Source organism: Ursus maritimus, unplaced genomic scaffold (assembly GCF_017311325.1).
Source record: "Ursus maritimus isolate PB19 unplaced genomic scaffold, ASM1731132v1 scaffold_7, whole genome shotgun sequence".
Classification (NCBI taxonomy): Eukaryota; Metazoa; Chordata; class Mammalia; order Carnivora; family Ursidae; genus Ursus; species Ursus maritimus.
The window spans coordinates 51,467,339-51,485,216 of record NW_024426885.1 but is presented as its reverse complement, the minus strand read 5'-3'; the positions used below and the strand labels follow the sequence as shown (position 1 = coordinate 51,485,216).

Here is a 17,878-nt window from a genome sequence, read left to right as displayed (position 1 = left end):
AATTTGAGAGGTGAATGAACAATTCAGTAGATGGTTTTGTATTAAGGGTATTAAAAATCAGCCTTCCTTGCCCTAGCGTCAGGCCTGAGAGTGAGCACCAGCTATCGTTTTTCCCATGGAGGTCAGGGGAGAGTTTTTACAACATTAATGGTAATGGATATGTGAGGGATGCTGCTTGAGGAGGCTGGAGTTCAGCTTAGGACTGTCGATATTCTTGAGATTTTCATGCATCCAGCCACCTACACTGGAGCCCGGAGTGGGTTTGTCTGTCTTCTTCAAACCACAGGATAAGACTTTCGGAAATAGGGATTTTTGAAGTCTTCACATTCTGTAAACTCCTTGTTGCAGACTACACAGTGCTGCGTGTCCTGTCTGCACTTGGTAAGCATCCTGGAACTGAAATTCAACGGTTTGTGGGTGTGCGCGTGCACGCACGTGATGCTATGGCCGACCTCTGAGGAGACGGAACAAGGCCAAGACCTGGCAATCGCCACATTGTTGTCGTATTAACTAGGATTTGACGTCATCTCTGAAGTCTTTGCTTGAGCAGTTGCTGCCTCTACTTAGATGTTTTCCTTAGGCTTCCTGACTCATTTTATTGAAATAAGTTTTGCTAATGTGTTTGTTTTTTCCTCAAGGTATTTGACGAGAGGGCAGCTAACTTTGAGCACCATTCGGGAAGGCTTGGTGCCACGGCGGAGAAGGCAGCTGCTGTTGGAACTGCTAATAAATCCACGGTGGAAGGCATTCAGGCCTCAGTGAAGACGGCCCGAGAACTCACACCCCAGGTTGAATTTTGTTCACGCTTCATTGTTTCAGCCCTCACCATATAGTGTTCAGTAAAGGTCAATTACAGAACAGTTTCTCTGCATTTTTGAACAGTTTCTGTACATTGTCATGAAAGAAACACACAGTGTCAACCTCACTTTTATAATGTTTTGGTTTTCTACAATGATTGTAGATTACTTTTGAGAGTAGAAAAAAAACTGGTAAAGCAACCCCTACACACACGTACCCATAATTAGGGAAAGATTTGGATAATTCTGAGAGGTTAGTCTGTTTTGATTGTACAGCTTATAGATTTCCCCACGTCTCTTTGAGGTTGTATTCGTAGTTGTTTTCTTTTTTCTACTTCATTCTATAACCAAGTTATAGCCAGTATGCTGTGAACAGTATACTGGAAGAGTGGGAACAAAAGAAAGCAAATGGGACGGGAATTAAAGTTCTAATATGTGATAGGTGTACTTAAAACCAGTTCAACATCATTTAGTGTCATGTTTGTACATTTTTTCTAATCAAATTATAGAAAATTCATTTTTTAAATTGATTCATTCAGCCGATACGTATTACGGACCTGTGGTACATCAGGAACCTGCTAGACTGTGCACATCTGTGATACTGGCTTTGGTGGGAACTTGCAGGAAAGGATGGAACCCCCCCCCCACCTCTTTATTGTTTATCTTTTGCCCACGTGGCATGTTAACAAATTAGATTCACTTGAAAAATCATACATATCCAACTTTTAAAAAAATGCTTCCACAAAATATGAACATGTGTAACTTTCTTTAAAAATTTCCATAAAACATGCAACATAGAACATAGGTATTTCTGTATAAAACAGATTTCTAAAAAAGAGAAACAGAAAACTAAAGATACCAACTACAGCAAGAGTAAGGATTTTGGAGACAGATCTGGACTTGAATCCTCTGTGATCTTGAGTTTCCTCATCTGTAAATTCCTTCCTAATGGATATTTTGGAGGGTTAAGAGGGTATTTGTATAGCCTGTAACTTAACCAAATACTCAGTAAATGTTAGTTGCTTCCCTAACTGCTGTAACTGGTTCTCTGGGAGCTCTTGAGCAAGTCACTTACATTTTCGGAGTCTTGGTTTTTGTGCCTATAAAGTTGGGAGAAATTACCCATCCTGTTCATAGGGTTGTTGTGAGGAGTCAGTAGATAATGGATGTGAAAGTACTTCATTAACTGTAGGCAGTACTTTTTTTATAAATATTCATGAATTTCACTTTAAAGGTTTTTTTTAGTATTTTTCTTGGTGGTGCTTTTTAAGATGAAGAGTCTACGTTAAGGGTTTAAACATATGTCAGTTTTGTGTATGTTCTGAAGTATCAAGTGAATGCCATTTCCTGTGTCATTCTGTGACCTTCTCAAAATCAGGCAGTGACTGTAAAACCTTTCGTACCGGCCCATTTGGGTGAACTATTTAGGAGACCAAGTCTCCTGTGTTCAGCCTGAAAAGACTTGTCCATTTTTGGCTTTCTAGTGCCATCTGTAGGTGGAGAGGGGAAAGCTTTGCTGGAGGTTTGTATTCCAGTGGAAGGGTGCCCTGGGGTTTCAAGGTTGTTTTCTCATTGACAGGTTGTCTCAGCTGCTCGCATCTTACTAAGGAATCCTGGAAATCAAGCTGCTTATGAACATTTTGAGACCATGAAGAACCAGTGGATCGATAATGTCGAAAAAATGACAGGTGGAGTTGTGTGCGAAGTTCTTACTGTCTGGTCCTTGAGGAATGAGTTCTGAGAAACTCGAGCAGGCCCGGTTATGTTACTCAGCTGTAATTGGATGAAGGGACGGTCATGTGCCCGACTGTGTACTTGGCCCTGATTAAGGCCCTTGAAGCAGCAGCGGCTTCTCATTCAAGCCTTGCCACTTTGTTTGAAGAGAGGCTCTTTGAGTTTCTTTTATTTTAATGCTGCCCTCCCTGTGTGATGCTTATTGTTACAGCTCCTATCTTCTCTTTGAATAGTGCCTTTGCCCAGTCTGAGCCAGAGTTTGGTTTCAGAGGCTGGGAGGCGGTGTTTGTGGATACAGTAAGCGTCCCTGTCATTTTCAGTTGGTTCGTATTTCAAGGAACCACAATAGCTACCATTTAATACAACTTGTCTCAGAGTTTCCTCCAACTTATCAACTACGTAGTTTTTTTTTAAAAAAGGAGAAACCAACCGCCAACAAACGCGTGTCTGTGCTAGTGAAGTGGCACCTCTGAATCTTCTTGGCGCTCTGTGGAGGGCGGGATAGCAGAGGAGGGAAGCGATGAGGAACGCGGGCTCTTCGGCCTCCCTGCAGAGCCTGCTGTGACAGGGTCCACAGCAGCCCGAGATGAAAGCGGAGCTGCTGCGGTGTCGGAAGAGAGGTGACAAGCGGGCGGCCAGGGTTATTAGAATCCTCCTCGTGGCTCATCTTGGGCACGACAGGCTGCCAACAAGCAACAGATGGGTGTGGGGTGAGCCGGGAAGGGGGAGAGTGTTACTCACATACTGTGGAGATGTGCTAAAGGCCGGAGACGCCATCCCGCTGTTGTTGCTGCTCTTCCGGCCGGGCTGTGGTGGACATGAGAGGGCCAGTGACCACGGTGGGTATGAATCTTGTGAAGCTCTACGGCCTCCTGGACGACATCTTCACTTTTTTTTTTTGAACTCAGGTAATCACCTGGAAGCTTTTGATTGTTTAGGAAGGGCTTAGAGCTGAAGGAGAGAATTCTGGGTGTTTTACTTTCACCTCAGAACCTTGAGTAGACAAGAGGGTTTTTGAGTCGCTGTTCTTCTAAGATAGAAATGAAATTCCATTTCTGTTCTCCTGACAGGGCTGGTGGACGAAGCTATTGATACCAAATCTCTGTTGGATGCTTCTGAAGAAGCAATTAAAAAAGACCTGGACAAGTGTAAAGTAGCCATGGCCAACATCCAGCCGCAGATGTTGGTCGCCGGGGCAACCAGCATCGCCCGTCGGGCCAACCGTATCCTGCTGGTGGCCAAGAGGGAGGTGGAGAACTCGGAGGATCCCAAGTTCCGTGAGGCTGTGAAAGCCGCCTCTGACGAGTTGAGCAAAACCATCTCCCCAATGGTGATGGATGCAAAGGCTGTGGCTGGAAACATTTCTGACCCTGGTAAGCAGTGCCTGGTGTGGTTCACCTCACTTGGGAGGTTACCTCAGGAAGCCGACAGGGTGTCGAGACAACGTGCCCCTGCCCTGCCATCACCACATTCTGCGTCTGGGAGCAAACAGTGCAGATCCTTAGTTTGAGAATGCTAGATTAATCTTTTTATGTCCACAAAAAATTATGGCACAGAATATTTTCTGCAGTATTGCCAGGTTCATTGCAAGTTAGTTTCTCTGGACCATCTTTTCTGTGCTTTCTTTGCGTTGTTTGACTAGATGGCTCCTGTCTCTGTTCAGTCATTATTTTGGAAATTGTTCAAAAGAGGCACGAAAACATTTTATCAACCATTTAGCTTATGTAATGGGCATAACTTCTCTTCTGCTTTTCTTAAAATGCTTTTTTCTCTGTAAGACATTTTCTGTTTCTGTCAAATCTGGAGGGCTTAAATTAACCTGTAGATCTCCTTGGTGAATATCCTGATCTTACACCAAAGAATCTGGATTTTCTTTAACTGAATTGTGAGCACGTTTTCAGTATTACTGAAGATGTTACCACTCCTTTGGTGAGAAACATCTGAAGTCCTTCCTGTTCTGAGCATCCAGTGTGTCTAGCCTATGAGTAGAATCCAGGCAGCGTAAGGGACTGGGAAGGAAGGGCTGCCCTATTCATCCCTAGTCCAGGCAGGATCCTTCTCATATCTTCAACCCACTGTCACTAAGGACAGGCTCTGTTTCCCAGTTGGAGTTTCCAGTGGTTCAAGTAGAATTCCTGAATCCCAGGTGACTGGGCATTGTAGCAGCGGCAGCTCAACCTAGGGGTTAACACACTTAATGACGAGTTGAGCAAAGGAGTCGGGAGAAAGGTGAGATGTACTGTGGAGGATGTCTGCCCAATCTGAAACTGACATCTCCCCTGTTCTGAGTTGGGCAGGCTTATCTCTTGACTGCGTCATCACAAGAGAGGTGGTGAACACCACCTGAGCCCAGAGTGACCACGCCCAGGAACGTCTTGAGTACTTGCTAATCACTACAGGCAAGAAGGCAGATGAGCTGGTTTGTGACACTCGTGACTCTTTGTGGGCGTTATGGCACCTGCCGTGCCCTAATGTCCCTTCCCCTCCAGTCACTGCCTGTGATGCTTCCTGGCAGCTCCACATCCAGCTTTTGTTCATAGAAACCAGTTCTGCGCTGGACAGACAGTGCTCCAGGGCACTGACCTGCCCAGCTGAAAGTGAGGGCGTCTTATGTTTAGGTCTGCAAAAGAGCTTCCTGGACTCAGGATATCGGATCTTGGGAGCTGTGGCCAAGGTCAGAGAAGCCTTCCAACCTCAGGAGCCTGACTTCCCGCCTCCTCCTCCGGATCTTGAACAGCTCCGTGTAAGTAAATTCAGAGTGATGGGGAGAACTGAGCAGAGGGTGCTGGGACTGTAGCAAGAGAGAGGAAGCTCTGCTCTGGAGCCTCGTTGACGAGGTGTCTTCGTTTAGCTTTTATCTGAAGCTTAGGCGCACAAGTTGACTTTCATTCCAAAATCAGTAGAGTCCTACCCCCGTGCTTATGCATGGGGTGTGCTGGGTGGGGGGGTTGGCTGTGGGCTTGGCCTGCTGTGACGGGGACTGACTGGAGCAGAGGAGCTGGCTTTGGGAAGTGTGGATGTGATGAGTGATGAGGTCGTTGAACGAATTAACGAGGAGTGGGAAAATGATCTGGTGGTGAGGAAATTTTTTTGTGTTCCCAGTTGACAATAGCAAAACTGAGGTGGCTGGGCTTGTGTACATTCTTCTTTCTTTACTTGACTTTTTTTTTAAGTAGCAAAAGTAATAGTTTTTTTCTTAAATTTATTTTTCTCCAAGTATAATTTAAACTCTTTTTATGTACCCCAAAGTACCATAAATTTATTCTTCCATAGGTAAATGGTTTCGGAGGAGGCTTAGCTGGGCAATATCTTATAGATACAAATTCTAGAATAGGAAATAGTGATGATTCAAACTAACAGTATTGGAAATAGCTGGACTTTGGGAATAGCTCATCAAGTTAAAAATGTGATTTACTTTCCTTGACTTACTTTCCCATGTTTCATGTCAGTAAAAGGTGGAAGTTTCTAAGTTGGTTGAGGACAGAATTGGGTCCCTTTACCCAAGCTGAGGCACAGTGTTTCCCTGGCCTCCAATGCTCCAACTTCTTTTGCTTCTTTGTAGCTGGGCTCTTGGTGCCTGGTTAGGGCCAGCAGGAGGGCTTTTCTGGGGCCTGGCTTCTTATGTGATCAACAGATTCATGACACTTAGAATCAAGATCTTAGAGGTCATTTGGTTTAGCTACTCCTCATTGACGGATGAGGAAACTGAGGCCCAGTGGAGAAGTTAGTCGCCTGTGCAACTGCCCTTCAACGGTCAGGACGACAGATTAGATCGAACTGTCCAGTAGTGCTGTGTGCACCTCCCTGGGATACATCCCAAGCTGTAGCTGCTGGCTTCTTGTGGAGAAGCAAGGAAGAAAATACGCATCTGTTGAGATGGAAGCAGGTGGTCGCTGTGCTCCATGTGGGTGGTCTTACATAGAATGAATGTGGGTGGCCTTTCTGGGGATGCTTTTGAGAGGAAAGGAAAGAATTCTAGAGGGGAGTCGTTCCTAGGGTTTTACTTACAACCCGGCGATTCTTTCTTAGCTGGCAGATGAGCTTGCTCCTCCCAAACCACCTCTGCCCGAGGGTGAGGTCCCTCCGCCCAGGCCCCCACCGCCAGAGGAGAAGGATGAAGAGTTCCCCGAGCAGAAAGCCGGGGAGGTGATTAACCAGCCGATGATGATGGCTGCCAGGCAGCTCCATGATGAAGCTCGCAAATGGTCCAGCAAGGTAAGTAACGAGGCTTTTCTTGTTGGAAAAGGATGAAGAAGGGCGCGCAGCCCAGGAAGTAGAGTCTGATTGGAAAGTTACCCTCTCTCTGCTTTGGTTCCTGCTGTTGCCAATAACATGACCCTCTTCTTACTTGTGATTTAGTAAGATGTTTGAGAGGAGGTGCCTTTCCTCTGTCCATACGAGTGTCAGCTCCTGTGACGCTGGAGATTTGGGGTCTTCTAGAAATTGCTTTTCTTTCTCGGGATTGCTGAATGTCTTTAGATGCTCTCTTGCTAATTACCAGCACTCCAGAGGTGAAATAGTCTTCTGTGGGCTCTGCTAGAGTTAGACGAAGTGTTTGCATTTTCCTTCTCTTTTTCATGAAAGCAGGTAGATTGATGTCTTAGGAGCCATGTGCTTTGCCCTTTTCTCAGATCATTTTACCCCTTAGTTCAAGACCGCTGCAGGCTAACTCCAGCTGGACACATCCGAGAGTGTAAATATTCACGTGGTCGGTGAAGATGGGGATGTTGCAGGAGTTAGGCCCTGTGAAATGCCTTTTGCCTATTTCCCCCTAAATGATGAAAAGTGTGTGGCAGCTTTTCTAGATAAGAGCTAAATATTACTGTTAACTTGGCAGTGAAATATAGTTCTCAGTTCTCAACTGTTTGTAATATGACCCTCTCTTCTAGATCTTTATTCCCACCATTTATTTGCCTTTTCATGCCCTCGGCCATCTCCAGCTCTTGTATTGACTGTAGTCCCCCAGGGACCTTCTGCATGCAGCTGATCTTGGGTTTTTCCAGGCTGGGAAATCGATGTTGGGTTTTAACTCTGTACGTCTCTGTGCCGTTAGCTGTGAGCCTAGGTTCTAAGAAGGAATAAATAGTGACCTTGCTGGTGCTGGGCCTGACTGTGGAATTATTTATTATCTTATCTTTCCACCTGGGCGCACACACCTCCAGGACTGTCCGCAGAGTCCCAGGGCGTGTGGAAAGTGGGGTGGAGGCGACAGCAGGGGTTGGTTTTACTCAAAAATTTTAAAACGCAATTTAAATTTCATTACAGTAAACCCAGATATATTGTGTAGCAGGACACAAAATATGCATGAATTATAAACAAACTTAAGGGGCAGACAGCATCGGCCTGCATGCTTATCCCGCTCTGCTGTTTGTGGCCAGAAGTCTTTAGGTCTGACTCTCTGGAGGCTTGGAGCATCAGGGGCTTGCTGACTTTGAGCTGTGAGTCAGGAGCTCCTTGACCCGTGTGTGTTTGGGGGGTGCGGGTGGGATGTGTCTGTGTGTCTGTTGGTCTGTCTTTGTACACTTTGAGACTCTGCACCCCAGCAGCAGTGAGCTGGCCTCTCCTCTAAGGAACGGGGATGAGTCTTGGTTGAGACAGAGTTTAGGGAAAGGGTTTAGAATGTACCTGAACCCCTCGTTTGCCCTGAATTCTCCAATTTTGTCATCACCTTTTGGAGACAGGTTTCCTGTGCAGGATAAGAATTTGAGGAGTGATAGCAACCTCAAATAAACTTCCAGGTAAACTCTTACTTCCTCTTGGTTAGAGATGTATGATACAAAGAGCCTGTGTTCAGGGATGCCTGGCCGGCTCAGTAGGGAGAACATGTGACTCTTGATCTCGGAGTCATGAGTTCGAGCTCCACAGTAGGTATAGAGATTTAAAAAAAATTGTTATTATTTTTTTAAAGAAGAACCTGGGTTCACCATTCTTCATATACGTGGTTTGGCTTCATTGAGCCAGTTCCTCTTATTTTCTTTCCCCTCTGCCTATTCCAGCATCTGATCACACTGCCTCTTGCCCTGGGCTTTTGGAATCCCTGGTATTAAATCCGTTCTCTCCCCCTCATGGGTCCTGTTCTCTCATGGGCACTGATTTGGGCTCCTCTCAACTCAGCCGTGGTCAGTTGCTATGTTCCTGGGTTACCTGAGAAGTATGTGAGTTCAGGCTGGGGTGAGAAGCCTAGTGTGCAACGGGAGAGAGCTAGGTTGTACCCAAGGAACAGCCTTCTGAGTCAGTACTAGCAGTGGATGCAGGGGGAGGTTGCGGAGGTGCTGTCTCTGAAGGCCTCGAGGGGAGAGACAGAGCTGGTCTGAAGTGTGGCTTTTCCCCAAGATGGGAAGCTGGATGAGGCACATTCCGGAGGCTTCTTTCAGCTGGCTGGTTGTGGGCTATTTGATAAGTCCTCCTCACTCACCAGTGCGTTTGTTTTCTTTGCCTCTTTGCTGGTTTGCTGTCAGTGGCCTCTGCTGTATCATTTTAAACTCTGGGACTTTTTAACTCCTGCTGGAAATAATGATCTGTGTCTAGCAACTGCAGAGCTGATCCAGGTCACTTCCTGTGTCCTGGAAGATCTAGAACAGTGTCCATAGAAGCCAGCAGGGGGGGATCGCTTTGTTTGGTTCAAAGCAGGCTGTGTGGCTGCATTGACTTTTTCCCTCTGGATCCCTTTTAAAGGTAATCAGCTACCATTGTTTGGTTGTTTGGCTTCTCAAAAATATTCTGACATGAAAATTATTCTTGGCAAATTTAACTTTGGTGGTAAGTGTATAAAAAAGGAATGCCACTTGCTTTCTTGGTTTAAATTTTTCTCTGGAAACTTTTTGCCACTGGAGTGAGTGAGTCTTTTTCTTCCCCTCACTGACAACAGGGGGGGCTTGGGCTGGTGCTGGAGGCTGGGAAGTCCCCTTTTGTGGAGTTTGGTTCATCTGGCTTCTGGAAAGATGCCATTTTTCTTTCCCATCCTAGACAAGCTTTGGTTACTAAACCAGCTGATGCTCAGCTTTCCCACCCCCGTCCTACTGCTCTTACTAACACTGTCCCTGTTTCTCATCCTTCCTGCCATCGACAAAGCCGGGTAACCGAGCCGCTGAGGTGGGTATAGGTGTTCTAGCTGAGGCAGATGCGGCCGATGCTGTTGGGTTCCCTGTCCCCCCTGACATGGAAGACGATTTCGAACCTGAGCTGCTGTTAATGCCATCCAATCAGCCGGTCAACCAGCCCATTCTGGCCGCGGCTCAGTCCTTGCATCGGGAAGCTACCAAGTGGTCTAGTAAGGTACTGATTAGCACCCCCGGTGGGGCTGCTCCATATGCATCCGGCCATGTGCAGCCTTGACACATTGCATCACTCATGATCTGTGCGAGTCCTGTGAGTCTGAGCGGGGCGGGCATCTGTCTGTCTGCACCTTGTTGTTAGGACTGGCTTCACAAGTTTGATAGGTCTGCTAATGCCAGATTAATTGGATTGCGTTTATGTTTTGTTGGGGAGAGAGATGGGGTCACTTTCTGAAAGGATTCCTTTTCTTACTGACCTCGGGGCCACGATTGGAACCTTAAACTCCTTGGGAAGCCGTGGGTCTGTCTCTCAATGACTTGCGGGTCAGGAACCACTGTAGACCATTAAGAGGTCACCTGGCCTGACCGTTGAGCTTTGCCTGCCACCCCCTCCTCTGCTGACCCGTCACGGACGGCTCAGGCAGAGTGGCCCAGGGTGAGAAGCGGCTTTATACGGCAGGGTCTCTGGTGCGGACTGCTTGCTGCCCTGCACTTGGCTGCCTGGCAGATGCTGCCTTAGTGGGAACCCACAGGGAAGGGGCTTCACTGACTGCTTGTCCAGGTGTTCCGGGGAGGGGGCTGAGGGTGGGGAACGCAGAGCACTCAGGGCTGCAGGACGGGCAGCCCAGAGCGTTGGCCTTGGGGCTGCGCCAGCACTAGTGTGGGGAGTGGAGGAAGAGGGTGATCACTGTTTTCCCTTTGAAGGTAGCATGTTGCAAGAAGAAAGGGTTTGCAGAGTGATGGGTAATAACTAACCCCAGCTCTACGCTGTCTTCTAATCAAGTTTATGAATCCTGGAATGATCCCAGGTCTGCACTGGAAGAGATGGGCCCAGACGGCCTTGTCTAACCTGCCCCTGTTCTCGTGACTTCTTCCCATCCCTGTATTCTCTCTGGCCTCAGTGACTGCCTGAGATGTCACACGCCTCCCAGCATAGCGATCCGCCACCTCGTGATGCCTGTGGGGGTGTCTCACGGAGAGCCCCGCAGCGGCATGGTTTGTGTGCGCCTCACTGCCTTGTAAGAAAATTGAAAAGCATGAGGGGAAAAATGAGGAGGGCCTGACCTTTTAGGTAGTTTTGAACATTGCTGTTGTTATTTTTCATTGTTAGCAGCCAAGAGATGCACCTTTTGAGGGCATAAAGTTAATTCCTTAAACATTTCTTTATTATGATCCACGAAGGTTTTAATGAACCCGAATGCCCCATCGAAGGTAACTGCTATGAGCTGGAGTGGGGGTTCCATGTACAGCTTGACTCGTGATTTTTATTTTTCTGCTCTTAGCTGAAGGTTTCTTTAATTGAAGCCACTTAGCTGAGAGGACTGAAGCATTGATTCTTGGCCTTTCTAAATGTGACAAATTAAAATAACGTGTTCCCTGAGGCTGACAGGACAAATAAGAGGCAGTAGCAGGGAGGGCAGGAGCAGTCTAGGTGAGAAAATAGATCTTTTCTCACCAAGACTGATCATAGTACTTGGTTTAAATTCTAGCTCAGCAGCAATAGTCCTTGGCTGCTATTTGTAACAAGGGTTAGGGTGAAAAGGATGATTTCAGTGTCTGGAAAGGCTCCTCTGTATTTTTCCCCTCAAGCCAGCTCTCCTGCTTTCCCCCGTTAGAAAGGAAAATGCCTGTTTAACCAACGTCTCGGCCCCGTCCTCATTTTTGTTGACATGATTAACTTGGAGATGAAGTGCTTGTTCAGTGCTATGCCAGGGGCGCACATGTTCCTTCCAGACTAATCTACAGGTCTTCCTCTTTTCAGTGGGGTCGTCTCTTTCTCTCTCTCTCACTGAGTACTGGGAGGAGGGCCCTCGCTCACTCTTCCTGTCTTCCTGGACTGTCCGTATCACTCAAGAGCAGTCCTTCTCTCCTCTCCTCACCCTTTCAGAGGCTGCTAGAGCAGCAGGCTCCCTCCTCTCTTCTCTGTGCTTCTACTTCCTTCCCTAACTTGGCCACAGTGTGGGCTGAGCTCACATTATATCTTTGCTTCTCTCTCTAGGGCAATGACATCATTGCAGCAGCCAAGCGCATGGCTCTGCTGATGGCTGAGATGTCTCGGCTGGTAAGAGGGGGCAGTGGTACCAAGCGGGCACTGATTCAGTGTGCCAAGGACATTGCCAAGGCCTCAGACGAGGTGACGCGGCTGGCCAAGGAGGTTGCCAAGCAGTGCACAGATAAGCGGATTAGAACCAACCTCTTACAGGTACTCGAGAGAAGCGTGCACACGTGTGTGTGTGTGTGTGTGTGTGTGTCTCGGGGGTGTGGGAGGGAGAAAGCAGAAGAGAGAAAACTGGATGAGCAAGGAGGAGGTGGAGGAGCTCTGAAGAAATAGCAGAAAGGGGGAATACATATATATGTTTGGGAAAGACAGATCAGGAACCTTTCTTTCCTAATCAAATGAGAACATTATAATGCTTCCTTTCTGAACAAAGGGACTCTACTGGTCCTAGGGAGAAAGCCAGCGGGACCCTGCTGCTAGTTTATTGGGTGCCTTCTGCCTGCCAGCCTCTGGGAACACAGAGGTGGAAAAGTCTTGCCCTCAAAGAGTTTGTGGGCAAGGAAAACATTAGAAACATGCTAAACTAAGTTTGCTTCTTAGGTATGTGAGCGAATCCCGACCATAAGCACCCAGCTCAAGATCCTGTCCACGGTGAAGGCCACCATGCTGGGCCGGACCAACATCAGTGACGAGGAGTCTGAGCAGGTATGTGTCTGCTGCTTCTGGTTTTTTTCCAGCAGCTTCGGTGCCACTTCATAGCAATTTAATTCAGCTTTGGGGGAAATTTTACCTGTGTCTTGAGTATTCAGTACGTGGAACGGAGTCTGTAACTCTCAGAAGGGCATCTGTGTTGGACAGATGCATCAGAAACTTCGAAGGGGGAAGGAAAGCTCTTGTGCAACTTTTGTCACTTCACAGATGGGAAGTTGAGGCCTGGGGTGAAGTGCCAGTAACCCTTGGGACTCTGCTCATTCTTTGTCTCCGTGGAACAGGGGTGACTCTCTTGAGGCCTCCAGTGTCTGTTCACTCCTGCCCATTGTGTCTTCGTGGCTGGAGAGCACTTGTGTTTCCCAGCTCACTGGGCGAGAAGTACCTCGGGAGGGTGAAGAGTGTCGGCTTTTCAGGGGCATGAGACGGGCGTGTGCTGAGGCTGAAATGCCAGCTCAGAGGACGTGCTTCTCTTGGTTTCTTTGACAGACGTTGAAATAAGGATGGCGGGAGGGTTCTCTTAAGGGCTGGCAACCACTCTTTGGAGTCTGTCCTCCTTCGCTGCCTCCTGGAAATGTGGCCCAGGACCATTGGGAAAGCCCTCCTTGAGCAGCTCTTCCTCTCCTTATTTCCTCTCTAGTAGGCCCTGCTGTGAGCCATACTTCCAATGTCGTCCTACAGTAGGTGGGCGTCTTTTCTTGAACTGCCCAGACAGGCTCAGCAGACATGGGGATGTGTGTGGCACTGTTACTGTATAGGGGAGTTAAAAAAAAAATAGACACAGTTTCTCTCCTCGGGGAACTCACAGGTAGTTTGGGAGACCATCCCTGATCTCAGGCCAGGAGCACCTTGGAGGAGACAGGGAGGCTACCATCTGGTCCAGTGGTGCTGCTTTCACTGCCGTGTTTTAATCCAACAGCTCTCACCCTCACCCTCCTCGTACACCGTGGGGATTGGAGCTTCACGCCTAACTTCCGTGTATTCTAGGCAGGATTTGGGCACTGGGCTGTTTTCCTGTCATGCGATCTCATCTGCCCCAAGAAAAGGAAGCGGAAGAAACAGAGAAGGAAGGATAGGATGCATAGTTTCAGACTATATCATTTAATTAACCAACACAAATGTATTCTGGGAATATTGACTATGTTCCACCTCATATTCCAATAAAAAAAGATAGAAACTGACAGTGTGGTAGAATGCAACAACACAGGGCTGCGAGTCAGGAGTTTTGAGTCCTCATCCTGATTATTGTGTGAGTTTTGTTGCAAATCTCTGAACCTATCTGGGCCTCAGCCTCTTTGTTGACTGGGTGAAAAGATCAGCTGACCAGGAATTTAAGCCCACAGTTATGCCTCTCAGAGCCGATGAACCCTCGGAAATGGCATGGGCAAATTTGATACAAGTGAGCATTTTCCAGGGAAGAATCTGTAGACTTCACGAAATCCTCAAAGGGTCTGTGGCTCAAAAACTGTGTGTGTGTGTGTGTGTGTGTGTATGTGTGTGTGTGTGTGTGTGTTTTGGTGGCTCAAAAATAGTGAAGAATTGAAAAAAAAATTACTGAGCTAACGGATCAGTAAGTTCTTTGAGTTTCTATGTTGGAGTACCAGTGTGATCCCAGTCCTGTAAGTTTGTGTGTTTAGGACATTTACTTCTTTAGATTTTCATGGATTTAGAAGATAATTGGTTTGTTCATTTGGTTATTTTTTCATTTATTATTAAAATTAAATATTTACGAAATACTTTTGTGCGCCAGGCACTGTTCTAACACAGGGCACAGCAGTGAGCAAAACTCACAAAAATCACTGCCCTTGTGGAACTTTAACTTTAAATAAAATGAAAAGATATACAAACTAGGTAAAATTTACATAAAGCATATCAGTAGTAATGATGGGTTCTATGGAGAAAAATGAAGAATTGGAGGATGAGGAATGCTGTCACTTGGGAAGATGTTTGTGATTTAAAATAAGGTGAGCAGGGAATGCCTCACCAAAGTGACATCTGAGCAAAGATCTGATGGAGGTGAGGGCTGAGCCGTGAGGGAAAAGCATTCCAAGTAGAGGGAACAGCAAGAGCCCCAGGCAGGAGCTTGTCTGAAGACCAGGAAAGAGTATGTGCTAGAGGCCGGCTGTGGGTATAGTCATAATCATGGATGTCCTTTTTTGGGTTCTTTTTGGTGCTCCCCCCTAACCCACCAGTGATGTGACAAGTACGGGGATGCCAGCTGCAGGTAGGGTGACTGCAGTCCACTCCTAGCTTAGGCTGGTTTTGGAGGAAGGGTCGCATCAGGGACAACGGGTAACAGAGCGTTTCTCTTTCCTTGCAGGCCACAGAGATGCTGGTTCACAACGCGCAGAACCTCATGCAGTCCGTGAAGGAGACTGTCCGAGAAGCAGAAGCTGCTTCAATCAAAATTCGAACAGATGCTGGATTTACACTGCGCTGGGTTAGAAAGACTCCCTGGTACCAGTAGGCGCCTGGTCCAACCTGGCTGGCACAGAAACCCCTACTAAACAGAATGAAATGATCTGAGTCCCAGAAGATGCTGAGAATTGCTAGGGGGTTATAAGCCACATCCCGGCCTGACATAACAGAAGGAATGGGGCCTCTTCACTTTAGAAACCATTTATACTCTTGTCATGGACACTTTGAAATGTTTTTCCGTATAAAGCCTGTATTCTCAAACACAGTTATACTCGTGCACATTCTATCCCAATAGGAAGACTGGGTTTCCAGCCCATGGACTTCACGTAAGCTCAGAATCCAAGACTGAACACTAGCCAGACACCCTGCTCTGCCCTCGTTCCCTAGGGGACAGTTCCTCTTCTGCTTCCTTTTCACTGCTCCGCCCGCCCCTCCCACCCCCCATTCTCCCCACCAGGCTCCCAAGACCCAGGGTCCAGGCAAGTTAGTTAAGAAGGAAATCACTGTGCCTCCAAAATTTGTTTTGGGCTTTCCGTGTTGTTCCTGACCCTGACTGTGCTATCTGGGTCCTTTTCAGGAGTGAGCTTTGCTGCTACAAGGGAAGGTGGCCTCTGGGGAGCCCCAGCGTGTGGGGCCTGGGTTCACCTCTTGCCCTTCCCCAGCTTAATCCCTTCGCATTTCCCACAGTGCAAAACCAAATTTCACTCTCAGGAGGAAATCACAGAATCACGCGATTCTGTCTTTACCTTGCCCTTGAGCAACGTCTGTGCTAGGGAAACTTCCCGTCCTGTAGCCCGCCTCGGCCTGTCAAGGTAGCCATCCCACACACTGTGTGTCCTGGTGCTCTCTGCCACGGGAGGGGCGGAGTAGCCGGGCGCGGCCCTGCCCGTCTTCACTGCCTGCAGAGGTCTGTGCTGAGGCCTTACCATTCATTCTTAGCCCTGCTGTTCTTTCTGAGCTGAAATGCTGCATTTAGTTTTTAACCAAATCATGTCTCCAATCCTGGCTTTTGTATTCTTCCCTCATACCCTTCCTCAACAAGATTTTAAAGATATGTGTTTGTTCATTGTAATTTTGAAAGATCCTTTTTATCCTTTTGAAATTCAGTCCTAAGAACTGGTGCTTGCCCCCAGGAATGTTTAATAGAAAGGCAATCCTGTCTGAAGGGCACTTCCTACCTAAGGGAGATTGGTACTTGCAGACTGGAATTCTGGCGCTGTTGGGGATGAATCAATGGGAAATAGTCCTCAGTATATTCCTACCTCCCTTAACCAAGCCCCTGTATCCTCTCCTCCCTCCCAAGTACGAATGCTCGCGAGTAATGGGTATAATATTTAATTATCACCGTAAGTTTCCTATTAGCAAAGTGAGAAGAATTTCTCCTTTTTTGCACTTATCACTGCTGTCTAAGCATTGCCCAGCACACGAAATCCTACTTCTTCCCAAAGCCAGAACTGGATGAGTAAAGGAATAAGAACCGTTGCCTGAATGCCCTCTCTTCTCACCTCCAGTGTGTGTCAAATCCCAGCATCGAATGTGTGAAACTTGTCTTCAGTTGGTACTGTACACTCAGGCTTCCTCTGTTTTAACTGATGAATATTATTTTCAAGGCCCTCAGCATATTTGTATAGTTGCTTACCTGATATAAATGCAATATTAATGCCTTTAAAGTATGAATCTATGCCAAAGATCACCTTTTGTTTTATGAAAGATTACTTAGAGGAAATAAGAAAAATCGTGTTTGCTCTCCAGGTTCTTCCAGTGTTTTGAGACACTGGTTTACACTTTATGCTGATGTGCTTTTCTCTAATATCAGTGCTCAAGACACAGTGAAGCAAATTAAAAGAAAAAAAAAATCCCTGAAGACTGATTAGAGACATCACCACTAAAAAACTACATTTATAAGCTAGGATTTGTTATACGCAAATATTTTCTGCATCTTCTTTTGTTCTGTTTAAAACAATAAAGTGCATTTGTATAAATAATGCTTTAAATGATGGGTATATTATTTTAGCAAAACGTTTTGATCAGCTTTCTCCTTTGTTTTGAAAAATAGCCAGTGAAACTAATCCTCAGGATCTGGAAACTAAAGACTTTTATGTAATCCAAGTATGGCACTGGATGACAGTATACTACTCCCGTATAGCAGTAGCGTGTTGACTTAACAAGGGTCTGCACAATAAAGCACAACTCCAGGGATTTTACACTAGAAGGAGGTGACCGGGATGAACAACAGGAAGAAAACAGCCAGATGACGTGGCTCATTCTCAGGCTGAAGGAGTCTGTCTTCATCTCAAAAACTGCTAGTTGTGGAAACCTTCACCCCTAAGAAGCCGAAGCTGTACACGTGCAGGAATGCCACAGGTCTATTTTTTTATATTTCGAAGCCCACTATAGAACAGTAGGGCTGTCAGAGATCCACCAGGGCTATAGGCAGAGCTAGCTTTGGGGGACACGTTCCTCTTGCTTGAGGGAGGAAGCACTGACTAAAATGTAGGAGTAGGTACTTGGGAGAATGGACATATCACTGTTTTTGCCTGATTTTCGGGATTTGAAAGGGGATCATTAAAGATGGATTTATTGTTGATTTAGAAGTGTTGCTGACAAGGGAGGCAAGATTCCAGACTGCCGGAATTAAAGAGAAGCGTCCAAGGCTACGGAATTAGATCGGCAATATCTGAAAACAGAATTCATGGTCTCATTTTTGTTACTCACCATATGTTCATGGGTGCTGCTTTCCTGCTGCATTATATTTTTTAGCTGTTTTCTCAAACCAGAGGACTCTCAGAACAGTTAAGACCAGCATCTTCCAAGGGTTGTTCTGTGGCACCACTTTAGGAATGAACCCATCCCATGAATTCTCTTTGAATAAACGGATGGTAACTTCCTTATGCAGAAAATGAGCATCTACTTCATTTGCTCTTAGGAGATCTTTAAGAATTTATAAA

At 46.6% G+C, this 17,878-nt stretch overlaps 1 protein-coding gene across 2 annotated transcripts in view; it reads left to right on the top strand.

Moving 5' to 3' along the window:
* VCL (vinculin) overlaps window positions 1–16,915 on the top strand; it is a 106,083-nt gene extending 89,168 nt beyond the window's left edge. Inside the window, exons 15-22 of one of the 2 annotated variants that reach the window (XM_008696061.2) lie at window positions 2,377–2,485; window positions 3,602–3,904; window positions 5,150–5,274; window positions 6,561–6,746; window positions 9,603–9,806; window positions 11,805–12,008; window positions 12,405–12,509; window positions 14,833–16,915. In XM_008696061.2, the coding sequence (XP_008694283.1) occupies window positions 2,377–2,485; window positions 3,602–3,904; window positions 5,150–5,274; window positions 6,561–6,746; window positions 9,603–9,806; window positions 11,805–12,008; window positions 12,405–12,509; window positions 14,833–14,979 (1,383 nt within the window). In that variant the 3' untranslated portion in view covers window positions 14,980–16,915. The remainder of the gene's footprint in view (window positions 1–2,376; window positions 2,486–3,601; window positions 3,905–5,149; window positions 5,275–6,560; window positions 6,747–9,602; window positions 9,807–11,804; window positions 12,009–12,404; window positions 12,510–14,832) is intronic. The other variant, XM_008696060.2, reaches the window with a different exon arrangement.
* The last annotated feature ends 963 nt before the right edge of the window (window positions 16,916–17,878 follow it).